The sequence below is a fragment of the Patella vulgata genome, chromosome 2 (assembly GCF_932274485.2).
Source record: "Patella vulgata chromosome 2, xgPatVulg1.2, whole genome shotgun sequence".
Classification (NCBI taxonomy): Eukaryota; Metazoa; Mollusca; class Gastropoda; family Patellidae; genus Patella; species Patella vulgata.
Window position 1 is genome coordinate 72,242,118 of NC_065880.2, and position 19,163 is coordinate 72,261,280.

Sequence of the window (19,163 nt, forward strand, 5' to 3'; positions counted from 1 at the left end):
TCATCCCCAAAGGATCAACCAATCAGATTCATCCTTACCGTAAGCAGACAATGTTCATCATCAAACTCCAAGGCATTCACCAAATGAACGGCCCACACCAAGTTTGAACATTCTATCTCAATTAGAAGGAGACTTATTGTGTTCAAATGTCTCGACCATTCAAATTGCTTATCGCTCTGCTTGCCCTCAGCAGAAAATGTTCATTCTTGAACTTAGTCAAGGTATTGATGTGATAAAACTATACACCAGGTGCCCTCACTCTCACTTAATTAGAATTAAAGTTATCGTGTCCCAAAGCATCAACCAATCAAATTTCTTATCTGGGCTTACCCTAAGCAGAAAATTTGCATCAAGGCATTGACCGAATAAAATTAGAAGGAGAGTTATTGTATACCAAAGTCTCGGCCAATCAAGTTGCTTATTGCTCTGCTTACCCTGACAGACCCATTTTAATAGTCCCCTGATTTCTTCGAAAGGCGGGGGACAAAAAAAGAAGACATAGTAATTTGTAATCTTTTTATTTTGTGAAAACATTATCGGGTAGTTATATAACATTAAATAATTATAATCAATAAAAACAAAATCATAATAGTATGGACTGTAATTACAATCTGATAAATAATAATATCAAGTATGGACTGTTATTATTACAATCCTTGAACTTCTATTACATTCTACTTAAGCAAAAAATTTGTATAACTAAGGCCATGCAAAAAAAAATAAACTGGTTCTTAGACAATCCTTAACAAAAATCTGATGCAGAAGGAAAGGTTGTTTTTTTGTGTTTTTATTTTATCGTAGGATCATTACTTGGCTACATGACATTTATCTCATCCTGTTGTTTATAGGAATTTAAGATTAACCAGTATCATGTATGACTGACAGTAACATTTATCAGGGTTGTATATTTGATAAATGAGCCTACCGCACATGCCTGGTTTCAGTCATACTATAACTGGGGTAAAATATTTGTGCAGTAATTTATGAGACTTTATTTTTTATTTTTTAAAATCAAAACAGGTTACGTGACCCTTTTTAAGTGATACAGGAACATCTGGGAACCAGAATATTTTTTTCATGTGGCCTAACCAAAAGCATTGTATGGAAAATTTGCCTGCTATATTAAACATACATTATGCAAGAGCTAAATCTGCCTATTGCAGGTCTTTATTTAGGCCTGAAATGTTATATTAGAAATTTATTAACATGACAAGACCATAATCAACTCTGGATGCCATTGGATATCTCCGATATTAAGTTAATTAGAACGGTTCAGCAGAGTTCAGCTATTATTTTGATTTAATTTAAAAATTTAGAAGGAGGCTTAGCTTCGAACAACCAGTACGGTGGTTTAATTAATGCACACATCTTGTCAAACCTTCAAAGGCTAATATCTTCCTCACAATAGAGTAATTTCAACGAAATGTTCAATATATTCAGTTTGCATTATCTATTTTTGAACTATTATAGCAAGAATGGCTAGCTCTTTATCTAATTCTTATATAATGCATCTTTAAGTCCCACGAAAAGAATAAATGTATGAAAATCATCAGAACTTTTAGTTTTATATAATTATAATTTGTACCATCAGCTTTAACTAAATTATTATGTGTTTTTCTCTTTCCTAGATATCATCACTATAAGTATTATTAAAGAGCCTCAAGTTTCTAATTAACAACAAAGAGAAATTTTAATTAAGTAGAAACGGATCTCTAGTGAATATGTACTCCTTATGTACTGTTAAACTGTGAACTGCACATAAGCAAGCCAGATAAATTACCCTATGAATATAGAGGAAATAAACTCTGCACTATCCTACATGAGAAGTAGAAGACACTTTTAAGTTCCTTTGAGTTAGAATTTAAAGAATATTATTTAATTCCTAGAATAGTGAAGCTTTAATGAATATTTAAAACAAATCTGTCTTATAATTACAGTCAACATTAAACTATTTAAACTGTTCACTAAACAAAACAAATGTACTTTATTAATAAACAAATGATCAAATTATTTACATATATAGATTTATTATCGTACAAACTACAATGGATATCACCAAACTTGGTATTGACAAACTGTTGACATTTTGATCTGTCTAACACCAATCTAACAAATATATACAAGTATTTAAAAAATATTGAAACAATTGTAATAAACATATGTATAAAAAAAACCAAACAATTGTACAAATTAACTTGAAAACGTGACCTGTATGTGTTACGAAACGTTGTTATTAAATAATAGAGAAGTAGTTATATCCATATATAATGTCTAACTTATGCCAGGTTCCCACTGTTGTGCGATTCGTTATGATAGGATTTTCCCTTTTGAGTACATGATCTGGTATGTGCAGATACGTTCGTATAAGTTTCATTACAATCAACACAATTGCTATGACTGACCTCAATATATGATAAGACCTGATAGAATCACCACGATTACTTCATGATTAAAACCACGATTTCAATCGTAGCGAATTGTGATAGTGGGAATCTAGCATTAGATCAATCAAATACCACTCTATATTGTATCCTGATTTATTGGTTACAACATTTTTTTTTCAAAAACCTGTTTCTTGTAAGGTAGTTGAGATCAAAAGACTGCTATACTCCGCTTTGGTTTCAGTCATATTTACCAGTTTTGACTGACTGGCAGTCAAATTGACTATCTAGGGAACTTACCTGCCAGTCAATTTATATGCCACATAATTAGAATTTCAAAGAATTTAATCTTCAAACACAATAAATATAGTTAAATTTAAAGTTTTAACTTGCTAAAAACTGGCACATTCTTTGAATAAAATATCTATCTAATCTGAGGTAAACTCAATATGTCAAAAATTGAACAACTGGCAAAATTTTAAAGTGAAAACAGTCATACTAATCTCACTAAACAAACCTATTAACTTCACACAGGTAGAAATTAGAGATCTGAATCATCAAGACTAAACATAGATTACATAAAAAGAAATAATGAGTAATACTAATCAAGGCAAACTTTACCAGGTTAAACCCGGAAATAATCTTTGCTACAACCATTCTTCCTTATAATTATTCTAAAATTTACAAGACAGGACAACAATGTGAGAATGTAAAAAGGATCCAATTATAATCCTATATGATCAGTAATGTCTAATGAAGTGGGTTCTAACTAATCTAACACCATGCAGTGTTAACCGTACTGCGGTGCTACTGCCTGCTCTTATTTGCGAATTCTGACTGTCAAGGGTTCTTTTACATATACACAAAACTGTACAAGTGACATTATGGCTAGACACTTTTCCTTGACTGGCCCACCATCTTGCATCACTGACAGTGGGAAACCACACAGGAAAATCCTGGGCAACTTTCTCAGCCTTGTGATGATGCAAATGAATAAATATTCAAGTAAGTTTAAAATTATTTAAAATATGAAATGAAATAAAATGGGATTTAACATCCTACTGTTCTGCTCCTACTGGGCTAATGAAAATGAGCCATACTGTGCGCTATGAGGGAAATTTTGCCTGGGCAACGACACTATGGCCTACTCTTATATCAAATAATCAATTTGCTACAAAGTAGCTAACTTGAATCGCACAAAGGCTAATCATAAATTTGCTTCTTTTATTTCTCACATTTCTCGATTTTTTCGCCAGTTTAGTCACAATCATCTAGTATCTAATACCTATTACTGCTAAAAGTAAAGTTTTAGCGCCCACTGTATTACATCCCCCTGATATTTTTCTGATGACAGGTGTTTTTTTGATAAAATAAAAATAATTTATAGATTTTCTTTACAAAATGGGATAGATATTATTAAATATATAACAAAGGTAGGTACTGATATTAATGTGGGTATTAAATCAAAGAACTTTAACTACTTTAGGTCACTATTTTAATGTCTGTCTGAGAGTAAAATTTGATAATGGCTCATGTGTTTTATCACTTTAAAATTTCGAATAATACACATAAGGCTAATAATATATATTTGTTTCATGCTTGTTTTTGTTTGACGGTTGTGTGCGTTGGAACATAGAAATAATTGGACAAGAGCTGGGTTGGGATTTAATCCTATCTACATGATCTGCCTTAAAAAATGATTCTTCACAATTAAAATTTAACTCTGAGAAAGCCATACTTCTGTTAATATTTTTATCGGAGGAGATCAACTTAATGGTTTTTAGAAGAACATTATCCTCTGTATTTAAAGTGGAAGGCATTGAGGAGGTTACTTTCTTGTCTTCTTCTGTTTGTCTTTTAGTTCTTTTAAATGAAGCGTCTCTTAAAGTATTCTGTAATGTATTTTTCTCTATAGTTAATGAAAACAGCTGAAAAAAGAAAAACCCTGTTTTAAGTTTTTGTTCAATCCAAATAAATATACATTTTATGAGAGAAATGAAATGAAATGGAATTTGCTGCACCTTCTGGGCTAATTATTGAATAATGCAGTGTGCTATGAGGGAATTTTGGCCTACTCTTATTTCAAATTCCAAACTTTCATGGGTTCTTTAACGTGCACGCCAATGTGTACACAACACAGGATCTTTTTTTTTTTGTACACCTTGGTCTTTGTACCATCCAAACGACTTGATGCTGTTTGGAAGCAAACCAATGCCCTCCTAGTTAGCGAACCACACTGAACCACTGCAGCTCTAAAATAATTTAATATATGAGGATCTATGAGGCCACAAATAGAATCATAACGCTATTGTTAGTTCATTTAGAATATAGGACAAGCAGATTTATATTTTAAACCACAAAAACCTTCAAATTCTTTTCCTCCCATGCACAAGTGGATTATTCAAATAAAAATGACCTAGCTTGTGTCAAGTGACATTCAACCGCATTTCTCTCTCTCTCTCTCTCTCTCTCTCTCTCTCTCTCTCTCCATTAGGGCAAATTAAAGATACTCTTAAGTAATTTATTAAAGGTAAAACACAGGCCTGAATTGCCTGATCCACATCTGATATAGAAAAGTCATCATACCAACCTGGCGATTCAAATGTGTCATTCTTTCACTTTGGACATCTTTTTCCCTGGCATGTTCAGAGTTTAATTTCTGATATTCTTCTTGTAAAACCTATACAAAAGATTTCATTTTTATATGTTATAATGTAACAATAAAACAGACACTAGAAGCAATGAATACTCCTACCAACAGAAAAGTCATACAACCCATCAATAAACATTTTGATAAATTCAAAGCAAAAATATTTTCTGTTGAGGAGAATTAATGATGATTTCCATAATATTTTGTTTCTTGGGAATAATTGTTGGTAATTAAACAAATTCAATAAGCTGAAAACGCTATTAAAGCATCAAAAAGATACCATCAGCATTGCTGGGGTGATGTCAATATAAGGCCATTGGAAAGAGGGGGGGGTGGAGGTGGGTGAGCAGTGGGGAGGCCCGGGCTTTAGCGGTCGGGCACCCAAATGATCAGCAAGTATGTGTTTTTAGTTTATAAATTGTCCTGGGGGCAAGCCCTCAAGACCCCATTCTGGTTTCGCTGCATTGACAGTTCCCCCCGCCTCTCTCCAACCCAAATATGAATTTCATCCCGATGGGACTATACCACCATATTAAAATCTTTGTGTATAAACTGAAAGATTTAAATCATGTATACAAGTGTTTAATTCACTTCCTTCAATATTCATTGACGTTAATTTTGTTTTATATCATGTCCTGTTTCTATAACTATCCTAGGGCATGAAGTCATTGTTTTATATTATATTGATATAACAAGAAGAAATTACTGACATCTGAAAAAGTTAAACATGCATTATGCAAGAGCAAAATCTGCTTATTACAAGTCTTTCTTTAGGCCTGAAATGTTATCTAAATTATCAATTAGACATTAATTAACTTATCCAGACCATAATAAACTCTCGATGTCAAGGCTAGCCTTCGATGTTGGCTGGATTAGATTCCTATATGCCGCTAAAGGCCGTTGATAATTAAATCAGAAAAAGTGGATAATCGAAACTATGCTGTTTATATTAATGATTTTAGTAATGATGACCGAGACTATGCAAAAATTTCACCCGCTTCTTTCTCGGCTCATAGTGGATCAATTTGACTGAAATTTTCAGCAAATTACCTTTACACTATCTAGTTTTTAACTATTACAGCGAGAACTGCCATCTCTTTATCTTATCTCCCATACACATATTAAAATACAGAAATAGAAAAAGTAATTAATCCCAACTTATTCATTAACTTATTTATTAGGAAGCGTCTCATAAATAGAATTTAATTTCATTTTAATCCAATTTTTTAGTTATTCAATAATTGGCTATAAGGAAAAATCTGATTGATTAACATCAAAATGAAATGGGGTTTAACGTCCTACTTTTCTGCACTGTGCTAATGAAGACGAAGTAGGCCAGGCCATACAGTGTGCTAGGAGGAAAATTTGGTCTACTCTTATATAGAATTCCAACTGTCAAGGATTCTTTTACATGCATGCGAACGTATACATGGGACTGTGTTTTTTACATCCCATCCAAACGACTAGGGGCTGTCTCTGCCAGGCCTCCATACTACATCCCCAAGAACTCCTTGTTAGTGAGCCAGCGCCTTACTCACTGAGACACCACAGATCCCTAGATTAACATCAAGCAAATTAATCAATACTATGCCCACCTTATATTGTTCTTTAAGAAGGTCGTTCTCTGTGTTAAGATTATGGATTATTTGGACAGATGTTTCTTCATCCGTATCAAGGTCCTCACTGTTAATTAATGATACATCATGTGTATAACTTTCTCTCTTGTATATTTCATCATCTGTTCGGTTGTTGTTGTCATTATCTAACAAGGCATCAAACTTTGGGGTGCTTTCTTCTTGTGTTTGCACTCCTGTATTACAATAACTTTTACTCTGAAATAGAGGTAGAGAATTGGGGTTTAACGGCCACTCAACAAAAACTTGGTCATTTTGGGAATAACATGATCAGTTTCATTTAGGGGTCTTTAACAATGAGGTGAAACCGGAGGATCCATAGAAAACCTGTGAGGTTGGACAGGCAACCCTACAACTTGTTACAATCTAAACCATGCCACTTGACTCAATGACAGACCTAATGATCTAAAGTGCATGCATTAAACCATTCGGTCACCTAGCCCTATATGCCGAAAGAAAAAAAACAACAAAAAGTATTTACAACATATCTTAGTATTTTTACAGTTTATATGAATAACATCACCTAACTCTTAAGGTTCGATTTCATGACTATAATTTATACTCTAATTACAGAAAATTTCCAATGATAATATACATTACACATTGATTTTGTCCTGGATATGGAAAGAGAGGGACATGGGTTTAACGTCAACTTAATACCATCTAGGTCATTTCGGAACTAATACAAGTAGCATTTACACCAAACCTATCTTAGTATTTTCAAATCTTACGAGAAATATCATCCAACTCTTATGGTTCGATTTTATGTTGGCAACATATAAGCATAATTCAATGTATCCTAAAGCCATGATTATTATTGAATAAGGAACACAATCAACATAATTACATCTTAGCATTCACCAGAAAGGGGGGAAATCAGCTCATGGGGCTTGGATATGGTTAACTTTGAATTTGAAGTACAAACATAGTGTTTTGAATTTTTGAAATCGGTTAGATGGAGGGCCCCTAATGAACCCTTCTGGCAGTGCTACTGGATTATCTATCCAACCAAGTGCTAACATTTTGCCTAATCCTTCTAGAGCTCAAAAAAACACTTCTCATATTAGAAGTTAAAAGTGCCAAGAAAATGTTTCTTACACTTTTTGCATTTCATATCATTTCTATAGACAATGATGATCCTGTGCAGCCTAAAGCAAGCATAAAGCAAGATAATATGAAAACTGACTTACAGGATCTGTCAGTGAAGCTAATTTTTTGGACAATATGTTGCTTTTTTCTACACTTTCTTTATATTTTCCTTTCCACATATCACACTGTTTATTAAGATGTTCACAAACTAAATTACGTAAACTCAGTTGTCTTTCTTGTTGGGAAACCTGAATAATAGATATATTAGTACATATTACAACCAAGGTCATCACAATATACACATATATTTAATAATATAAGTACGGTACTTAAAGTCTCATGGAATTCCTTTGAACACTATTGTAAAAGTTGAATCTCTTATCAGTTCAGAAATGGTTCAATTCCATTCAGTATTTACAATATGTTGACCTGAAACTTTATTGATCTATACTGTTCGCTATGTAATAAGCCCACTGCCATTTTGTTGTGGGTGAACAGAAATGATAGGCCTGTTTTAGATCCGAAGGAATCCTTGCTGGGAGATTATCTAGCATTTGCATTTTGATTTTGTTTTCTTACACATGCATTATGCAAGAGCAAAATCTTCTTATTACAAGTCTTTCTTTAGGCCTGAAATGTTATCTAAATTATCAATTAGACATTAATTAACTTATCCAGACCATAATAAACTCTCAATGTCAAGGCTAGCCTTCGATGTTGGCTGGATTACATTCCTATATGCCGCTAACGGCCGTTGATAATTAAATCAAAAAAAAGTGGATAATCGAGACTAAGCTGTTTATATTAATGATTTTAGTAATGATGACCGAGACTATGCCAAAATTTAGCCATAAAAGCAAATAACGTATCGTTACTTTAAAGAAAAATGATGCATGTTATTGATTGTCAATGAACCAACTCCATGATAATAAATGAAGCTTCATTATCAGACCTATAATCAAGTCACTGGAGGTAGTATCTAATCAATTCAATATCTAAGCCGTCCAATGGTCAAGAGAGTTGATTATGGGTTTTTCATTTGAATAAATGTCTAAATAATAATTTATATAACATTTGAAGACAGAAAAACATCTGACAATTAGTAAATTTAGCTCTTGCAGAATACCTATTTAAGTAAAAAGTAAACTTTCTTTCGTCAGTTTTAATGAATAATTTGTATATATTGGGGACTAAGAATTAATAAATCCATACTACATTTAAATATATTATTCTAATCATTAAAGATAGGTTCCCAGAAAAGTATTTATTGGGTGGTTATTTCCAATAAAAGTATGGCAATACAATTACAATGTTTTGAGAATGATTTGAAGCAAATTTATGATAAATTAATTAGTTTGAATATGTTTTTAGGCCAAATATATCACCAAATCACCCAGTTTGTATGCGGGAATGTATCTTTAATTTCAACTGTGTGTAAAACTTGCAGTATTTTTAGTAATAACATTTTTAAATATGGGTATTACTATACATAACATGATATTTATATATTTTAGTGCCCACTTCCAAATCTCAGTTATAGCATTTTGAAATATGTGAATATGTGACATATTGTCTTTTTAGATGCAATAATTTATTGTATATCTTCAATTAGGCCACACTAATTTGATAAATAAATGGCCTCTTGAATCACATGAAAAATGTTTTGCTTAATCTTTCAAAAATTTGAACTAAACGCATTTTAACAGCACAACCAACTACTTCTTGTTTTAAATAAGTCTATTTCCCGATAAAATAAGAAGGAATATTTTTACAGGTGTTCCCAAATTCATGTATGAAAATAAATTGTTGAATAAACTGGGGATTTCCTTGAGCCAGAAATATACTACCCAGATGACTGCAATTACACACAACCTGGTTATGTAAACGATATCTTAAATGGTAATGAATTTAAATTTAATATATATATTTCTATCTTCCTTGAACATTTTAGATGATAGGTTGCCATGCAACCATTTAAATGTGGAAGTTTAATGGTAACAATCGCTCCAAAAGCAAATGTATTTTTAACTGGAACAAATTCAATCCTATACATCAATAACAAAAAATGAAATAATAAACATGATTTATTTTATCTGACAATTAAAACAAAAAAATGAATTAAAGGGCATATAGCTCTATTCTTTGGAACCATAAAATAGATGAAGAGCACATATTGATTTAATATAGAGGTATTTACATTCAATTCTTAAATTTATTATTTTAATTTCTAATCAATTATATTCAGGGAAATATGTGAGCAGTCCATTCTACATATTCATCTTTTTTTATTCTGGCACTCAAGACCATAGACAACTTGACGTCCGGAACTGATTTTAATATGTTTATTGTGTCTTAAATATTGGATATCAAGAGCCCATACTTTCACAGTAAGATAACAAATCAATATATAGAACAGAACTAATATTGAATTCTAATTTATTTTTTTAATTTTTAATATTAGACCTATAGATAATATTGAGTTAATGCTATATGCCTTTAATATAAAATAGTACTTCAGATTTAATCGATTTCTCTTTGTTTATGAGCAGTTGTGAAACATACGTTTACCATACAGGAAGAATTTACCTGCTGGAAATATTTCTTTGATCATCTTTACTTTCACTTTCAGTTTTGTTATAGATATTCTCAGAATGTAATTTTTACACCTTTTAAATCACCTGGTGTAATTTCCATCATTTTTTACCTGGTACTCCATTTATATTCTAGTTTCACTTCACCTCGATTTATATTTTATTATGTAATCAAGCCTGGAAATAGGGCACCTGTCACAGACATTATCAGGCACAAATTCAGGCATTGCCAGGTGCAATTCCCTCTGGTGTCTGTCATTTTGTCTGGTACAGATTTGTATGTTTTATGTGTTTTGTTGATATTATTAAATTAATACATATCCAGCACAAATTTCAAATTGTCAAGAACTAGTTCAGTTGTGCCTGATATTTTGTAAGATATACTAAAATCATTATCTGCTGGCCTGCATGTAAATTATATACAATGTAGCCAAGCATATCATTCTCAGAATTAAGAAAGTTCCTACCAACCTTTTTGGACAAATCAGAGACCAGTTGGTCTGGGTTTTCATTATATAGTTGTTGCTGCTCAATAATGATCCTCATTCTCCTATTCTCACTCACAGTTTCATCATACAGACTTTGAAGCTTTACCAAATTCTGGGAAAAAATAAGGTACCAATTTATTGAATAACCAAAATTACTAGATTTAACCCATGAAATAGGGCCTATAATAAAAATACATCTATATCCCAGAGATGCTTTTAAAGTTTGGAGTCGCTGTGACTCAGTGGATTTAGCCGCTGAATCATAACATGGAAGTACAGTAAAATGTTGTTTTAACCCAAAATACTGTGATCTCAAATAACTTACAATAAGGCAAATTTAATTATGTTCCTCTTTTAGAGCCTACTTTTAATCTCAACTCACCATAATATAACTAGGATCTTGCTCTGTTATCCTTATAAGATGTGAATTCAGTTCTTTAGTCTTTGCTAACTCTTCTAAGGCAGAATCAAAATAGTTTTTAGAAACCCCAATATCCACATTGTTTAATCTAGGCTGCAAGATACTATCTGATGAAGGTAACTTTGGTAATAATGTAGATGTGGGTGATGATAATATAATAGGATATGTTTCATTCTCACATGATGCCATTGCAACGCTCCTTTCATCATATATGAACTTGCTTCCAGTTAATTCAGGAGCAGATTTATATTCTCTATTTATAGGTAATGGAAATTCTGGGGCGCAGTCCACTTCCAGTTCGTTGTCTGAACTTTCACAGCCTCTCACCCCTCGACCAACTAAATTTCCCATATTTTGTGAACATTTATTTTTGTCCTGAGAGTCAACAACTTGGGGTAATTTTTCTGGATGGTTGCTTGATGTAAAATAATGTTTGATATATTCAGACATTTGCTTTTTTTCCATCTGTGATTTCTGTATTTCTCGTACCAGGAGTGCGAGTTCATGGGTAGCAACCTTCACATAAGGCATGTTCAGAAAGTCAGAAACTTCATTATTTCCGGATATATTTTCCTTGCTCATGGTTTCTCAAAATATAGCACTATTAATACTAAAAATAAAAGATCAATAACTTATGTCAGAAAACAAATAAAAACAGCAATATTATGTACTAAATTATATATATATATATATATATATATATATATATATATATATATATATATATAACCATTTTATTCCATTCAAATCAAATTCAATGTCAACAATCATCATTTATATTTTTGGGACAATATCAAATTATTCATGGCTTTATTCCCGACCAAAATATAACCAAATTGATTACATAAGTTCACTTAATTAAGAAAATATCAATGGTAAATAATCTCTTTGCTTGAATTCAGTTAGATTAAAAAGAGGCCCAACAAAAGAATTGAACCATTTTGGACTGATAGTCCTTATAGAAATTCATCTTTCAAAAAACTGTGCATGTGCAAGGGATTTGAAATCCCCCAAAAGACCACCAGACTTTAAACTAATATTATTCAAACTGTAGTTGGATTCTGAAAGAAATAGTCAGTATATAACCATGCAGTGAACAGTGACTTGAAAAAGTTATACATGTACAAACAGATTTCTATTTAAACAATTATGTACCTCCTGATTTTAATGAATAATTTTAACATGCATAAAAGTAGGCCTACCACTATACAGGATACATTTCATAGAATAAAGATATATAACTTCTTGCTTATATATTTGGGTTGCTTATATAAATGATCTCACCACAGCGTATTCAATTGCCTTATATATCTATTCCTCAAAATAGCACATTGGAATAAAAATATGGAAATTGTCGATTGTATCAGTATATGTGTAATATATTTCATAAATAATTAACTTATTGCCTGTTATAACTGCTTGTATAAATGACCTCACCGCAGTGCATTATGTTGCCTTATATAATTCCTTGAAATAGAACATGCCACATACAAAATGAGGAAATTACAGAAAAAATCTATTATATACGGTATTTATTACAAGGTCGGTCTATAATGCTAACAATAAACTGTGAATCCATTTTCTTTCTTCTTTTTGGGAAATTCCATAAAACTATTATGGGGAACAATTTTATGGAATAGGTCCTACAATTTTTGTCTGAGCTACCTTTTGTGGGCTTTTCTAGGACTATGACTTTGCCCTTTTGCAATGAGATCATTACACATGTGTATTAAATTCCCAGTCCTATTAGTATTACCGTATAATAAGATAGGCCTACTTAAATTGTTATTACTAATAATGTCATTGTCTAAAGCAATTAAATACTAGCTGTTACTGCTATACTTAAATAAGGACTTTGCTAAGGTATCGGTATTTTACATTGATAAGATCCGTTCCCATCAAAGTAGGAGAGAATATTAAGCTTGCCGGCCCCTACAGCTGGTTTACGTATTCATATATGATTAGGCCTACCCTACAGATTGACTGATGAAAACCACGTTATCGAGGACAAAATATAATCGTTGATTTGCATAGCCTTAATTCAGCAATTTGCTGTCATTTGAAATGACTTAAATCTCCATTAGAAGACGTTGATGTAATATAATTTAATACAATACATGACACTGCCCTGGCCATCCTGATATGAAATTCACGAAAATAAAATCGAAAGTTGCAAACTGTTCAGCACTTCACAGAGTAAAATCTACGGTGCTCTGAATGCATATTTATTTTATGAAGAAACTAACAATGCTTACCTCGGTGTTGCCGCTTGTAGATGCTGTTTGACTTGGTAAAAGATTGTGAATCAGGAGCTGTCGCAATCTTTATAAACGGAAGAATAGGGAATAACAAGGATATTTGTTGGAAAGACCGAATTTCTATTTTTAGTAACACCTATTACGATTAGACACAGACACCACGTGCAGACACCATTCTAATAGGCGTCATGGTGATCTAGGCTACACCAATTTGTCAAACGAACGAAGATCGCATTTTCGACCGCACCCTGGTTACTGCGCATAATGATCGATTCTGTAATATTTCGAAGCGTATTCACACATTAAACTACGTTTATAATAAAGTTTCCGAAAGTGGAGCCCAGCCCCTAAATGGAATTAGGCCTAAATGGGCCTGCCCAAATATATATTTTGATTTGATTGAGAGAATCATTTACTAGTCTGGTGAACAAAATCTTTTGACGAGCCAAAGCTTGGGGTGGGGGTGGGGGGAATATGTTATGCTCAATAAATACTGACATTGATTTTGTCCAATAGAAATAAAATAATATGTCATTTCGAGATTAACATAGCTGTCTCTATTTAAATCTTTTTTTGTGTGTGAGGCGTGGATCTTTAGCAGCGAGGATGGGTGGGTGGCATAACTAAACTAGGAATCGCAGAAAAACCTCGAAGTAACACAGACAACACACCTGGGATCAATCACGCAACTTCACCCATACGGAAACCTTACAATAGCTCGCGGTTAGATCAACCATGACCAACCTTACCCCAGGGGGTGCTGTAAAATTGACGGACAATGTATATCTATTGTTTTTATGGTCGACAATTTTTCCACATGAGGGAGGGGGGGGGGCAGTTACAGGCCTGGTGGTATATTAGATTTAAAATTCTATAAATTCGGATAGGACGAAAACACTTGGCAGTTGGTCGTGTCCTGGCTAAATTTTAGTACGTCTTCATCATTAGCCCAGTGAAATCGAATTAAAATTTACGCTGAACAAATAAAAATATTAGATTATACATTACATTGTCTTAATTTACAAATTACACGAATAAAGTTAGAAATTAGACGATAGCATTGTAGCTATATATGTATAGTAATTTTATAGATTTATTCTATTTAATTGGATTAATTGTATATATATTTAGACATATTTTATTTATCTACTTGTGGTTCCAAGTAGAGTACATACCTAAGATGTTTTTTACTATCTTGTTTTGAGTGGATTATCTTGTTCAGCTGAATGTACAGGTCATTTCTTTTAGTAAATTATCTTGTTCAGTTTGACGAACAGGAGATCGACTGACCAGTAAACACTCATAACAAGGGTTTTGTTTATTGTATTGTCGTGAGTTCCGCAATTGTGCAATTTTATGTTGTTTCATTCAGTATAAGTAATGGATCTCTCCTTCATTCGGGGAAGCTGATAAGCAAGGATCTCTCCTTCATTCGGTGAATCTGATACGGTCTGTCTTCGTACGTGTTAGACGTAGTATCCGTTTCTATAAGTAAACGGTGTATCTGGGAGCCACTTTGACTATTTCAACGTAATATCCAATAAAGCCATATAATTGAAATGAAATGGGGTTTAACGTCCCACTGTTTTGCTAATACTGGGCTAATGAAGACGGGCATACGTCATACAGCGTGACTTGCCACTATGGCCAATGTTACACATGACCTCGGTTTTTCGTCTCATCCGAATAAAGAGACAGCTGTCCATATCAGGCCCTCCGTCCTGCACCACTGACAAGGAGAAACCACCTCGGGAAATCCCGATGAACTTTCTCGGCCAATGCAGGGATCCAACACGCGACCTCCAGACTTGTGAGCCAACGTCTTACCCACTTAACCACCGTGGCTCCATAAAGTCATATATATACTCTTCAAAAAAAAGTAGGGGATATTTAGAAACAATACAAAACTGCGGAAATGCACTGCTGTTTTTATTAGAGGTAACCTGTGTATGTTAATAACGGGCCAATTGCCTACGCACGAACATAAACAGTTCATATGGGCGGCTTATCTGACGCCCTCATTTCACTCGCAAAGAGATACACTGTCAAAAGTGAAAATGGACGTTTTTGATTTTTGTCTTCATAATGAGTAATTTCTCCACCAATCCTCAGACATTCAGTAATTCGTCGTGGCATGCTCCTAACCAACCGTCCAATCACAATTTGGGGCAAACTGACCGACTCCTCTTGCAGTGCCACGGCCAATACTTGCAGTGTTGTCGGTTGACATTGACGTCGACGAACACGCCTCCCGATCGAATTAACGTAACACACTAAAGCAAAGATACGCTAAACAGTAAATCTTATGCAGGAACCGATAGGAAAGCAAACATGGATAGGATAAACCAGCAAGCGGCAGTTTTCATCAACCCTTTCTTGAGGTGTCAAATTTGACAATGGACCCCTCCCACGTGTATGGCGCTATTGCGTGTCGCACATGCAGCTCAGTGGTTCTGTTGTGGCGATAAGTTCTTCATCTGTGAACATATTCTCAAAGCATGTCAAGTGTCCATGACTATTTATCATATCACAACCTGCAGAGGTATTTGCATTTCAATTTCCCCTACTTTTTTTGAAGTGTATAGAAGGATATATTATTTTGTTAGTCTTAAAAACAACGTGAAGTCAGAATACCGTAGACGATCACAAGTCACAAACTGAGAAGAAAGAACCTGGGAGCTACTGACAAGCCTGTCAGCTCTCTGTTATAGCATGACGTTAACAAATTTAGAATTTTGAATCTAATATACGACGATCTCCGTAATGGTGTCGCCTTAAGATCACCGGAAACCTATAGTCACTGAGCCATAATTTGGGGTTTTATTGAAACGGATAAAGGCAAAGTCGACCCATGGATAGGCCAAACCTACGAAAGCCCAGAAGGCTCATTGGAATTTGGAATTTCGCATTTGGAATTTGGAATTTGGAATCTGGAATTTGGAATCTGGAATTTGGAATCTAGTAATTTGGAACGGGTATTTATCTGGCCCAGATAGGTAAACTAGAAGTAATTAGTTGTGTAAAATTACAATTTATATAAATTCTAATTTGTTTAAAGGGACGATAACACTCTTGCTGGCTTGACAGTTCCAGAAAATAAATAATAGCCTTATTCTAAGTATTAGATGTTTATGTGTCCTACCTGTTGTGTAAATTATCCATTACATCCTATTTTACTTGTCCAGAGGGTTCGAAAATATTTTTAAATCCAAGTCACATTTGAAAAGGTTTACGTTAGGCTTTTCAAATCATTTAGTTGAATTTTTCCAATTTTTTAAATTAGGTGTGTTAAGATGAAATTTGTATCATCAATTAATTGGAATATTGTAAAATAGTACAATTTGGGACATATTATTCAGTTACAACAGGAGTGGTATTGGGCCTTTAATTGAGGGGGGGGGGGACTGCCAATTTGCTATTTTATCGGTAAGACATGAATTTGGAATTTCGCATTTGGAATTTGGAATTTGGAATGAGCCTTCTGGGCTTTCGTACAAACCAATTTAATTTTTAGGGGTCTTGATCAATAAATAACCCATTCAAATCCAGTGTGCGATGGTTGTTAAAATTTTAATATTTGGAATTAAACGTATTTGACAAGAGCAACTAAATACTTTTCAAACTAACACATACTTATGGAAAAATAGCTACTAATTTATTTGGCGACGTCTCCAAAAGCATTCTCTCAACGTCGTCGCCCAATAAATTAGTTGTATGTGTTATAGTATTAATTGCCCTATTCAGTTACTAAATGCCTCTAAAGATTAAATACTTTTTGTTTTTAAATTTATTTTTTTCCTGAAGAAATTGGAGACAGAATTTTAATAATTGTTTCCGAAAAACAGAAATGCAAATTAATGAGGCTAAACGACTCAACCAATGTTTCAAGGTTGTTTCTAGAGTCATCAACAAATCCTCTGGATTTAAATAATTCTGCCTATTTTGTGTTAAAATTTTGAAATTTTATTAGGTGTAATGGCTCATTGTTTAAAACCTTATTGTAATTTAAAAGCTTTAGTTTGAGGACTTCTGTCTTAAAATTGGACGGGATTACTTCCCTTGAATAGAAATACTTCAAAGTTTAAACATTTTTTTAAAAGTTGACATTTTCTAATATTTCACTGGCATAAAGACAGATAAATGTTATTCTTGGAATGACACCTGGACTCACACGAACCACATTGCCAATACAATAAACATCCGGGTTAGTGTTAAAGAAAATAAATTCATTGACTTTATTATCACTCGCATTCCCAGGAGATTATACACCTTGCAACAGTTCTTTTATTCCGTGAACACTATACCAAGAGTTTCGAGTTCTTGACGAAATGTGTGTTCAATCCTTGGGTATTTGATAAAAAGAACCAAAGAATTGATTTGTTCACTGGGTCATGAGGGTTACCTTGGTCTAAATTTAGAATTTTCACGCACTTTGTGCCAGCTTTTAAAGAAAAACAAAATGCGGTGGTGTAAATAATACAATGCGTTTGCAAGCTTATTTTTAATCAAATTGATTTTCAACGACAGCGTGGAAAAACTTACTATGGACTTTTCCGGTATTGACCTCGTTTTTACGATGTTGTAAAATCCGGTTGTGGTTTTTACCGGCAAACCATTTCATTTAAACAAACGTGAAAGAGACACAAAATCATTGATTGATAATGTTTTTGTTATTCATTGGTAAAGAAGATCAATAAGATTGTATATATTACAACTTATAATATGTAATAAGTAAATAACAAATATTTATAAATACATGTGTTCTTTCCCTGAAGTTAGTTATGTTGACCATACTCACTGTTGTCAGAATAAACAATACTTTTTCCAGATAAAACTTGACTATTGAATTCCATATTCAGTGAAAAATTATACTTTCCGAATACCTACTAATGGTGATGATGAATTTAGTGTGTTTTATTCATTGTATATTCCATTTCCTCACATGATCAACTGTTTTCCGCTTTTTCTCCATTTAAAATGAGAAGTTTTTGATCGACGCTGTTGATGTTCAAAACTCATTGAATACGACACACGACCGGGTTCTCAAAGGAATGTTTTAAACATTGGTGAAAAACTAGAATGGTCCGTAAGCGCGTGAAGAGACACTAAGTTAGGGTGGCCCATGCACCTACAGAAATACAGCCAACCGCTGATAGTTCGAGACTACCACTGAAGCGTGCACATTCGGCGTGTCGAGGCCAACTTTCTGACAGTATGATACTATAAATAGCCATGGCACGTGCAATTCTCTACAAATCTATCAACTATTACAGCCGTAAAAAATTTATTGTTGACGATTTTGAATAGCAGTAAAATTAAGCTTCTTGGTTATTACAGCAGATTTAGAAATTACGTTCGTTTCATTTTTTAAATCGCTTTATCATTAACTGTACCGTTAAGAGCGGCATCTTTTGGTTTAGTACAAATACTATCTCTGAAACACTCGGTTTAGGCAGGAACATGATACTAGCAGTAGTTTCATTTTACTTTTACAAGCTTCTTAAAACAATTGTTGAGCTAGCTAACGTGTTCATTTCTTAATTCAATTTCTTGTTCTAACTTTCTGTTATGTTTCGTAAAAAAGTAGTCTTGATTATCCCGACCTGTCAATCAGCCTTAGAATGGTCGATAGACTGGTTAAGCGACTCTAA

General features: G+C 33.3%; 1 protein-coding gene across 1 annotated transcript; it reads right to left on the minus strand.

Annotated features, from left to right (window-relative positions):
* Nucleotides 1-509: 509 nt before the first annotated feature.
* LOC126810807 (uncharacterized) lies at nt 510-14,176 on the minus strand. Its single transcript, XM_050536088.2, has 7 exons — nt 13,510-14,176; nt 11,216-11,864; nt 10,817-10,945; nt 7,856-8,002; nt 6,627-6,863; nt 4,972-5,061; nt 510-4,309 (listed from the first exon to the last, which is right to left on the minus strand). Exons 2-7 carry the CDS (start codon nt 11,834-11,836, stop codon nt 3,956-3,958), a joined length of 1,578 nt encoding a protein of 525 aa, XP_050392045.1. The 5' UTR covers nt 11,837-11,864; nt 13,510-14,176; the 3' UTR covers nt 510-3,955.
* Between the last annotated feature and the right edge of the window lie 4,987 nt (nt 14,177-19,163).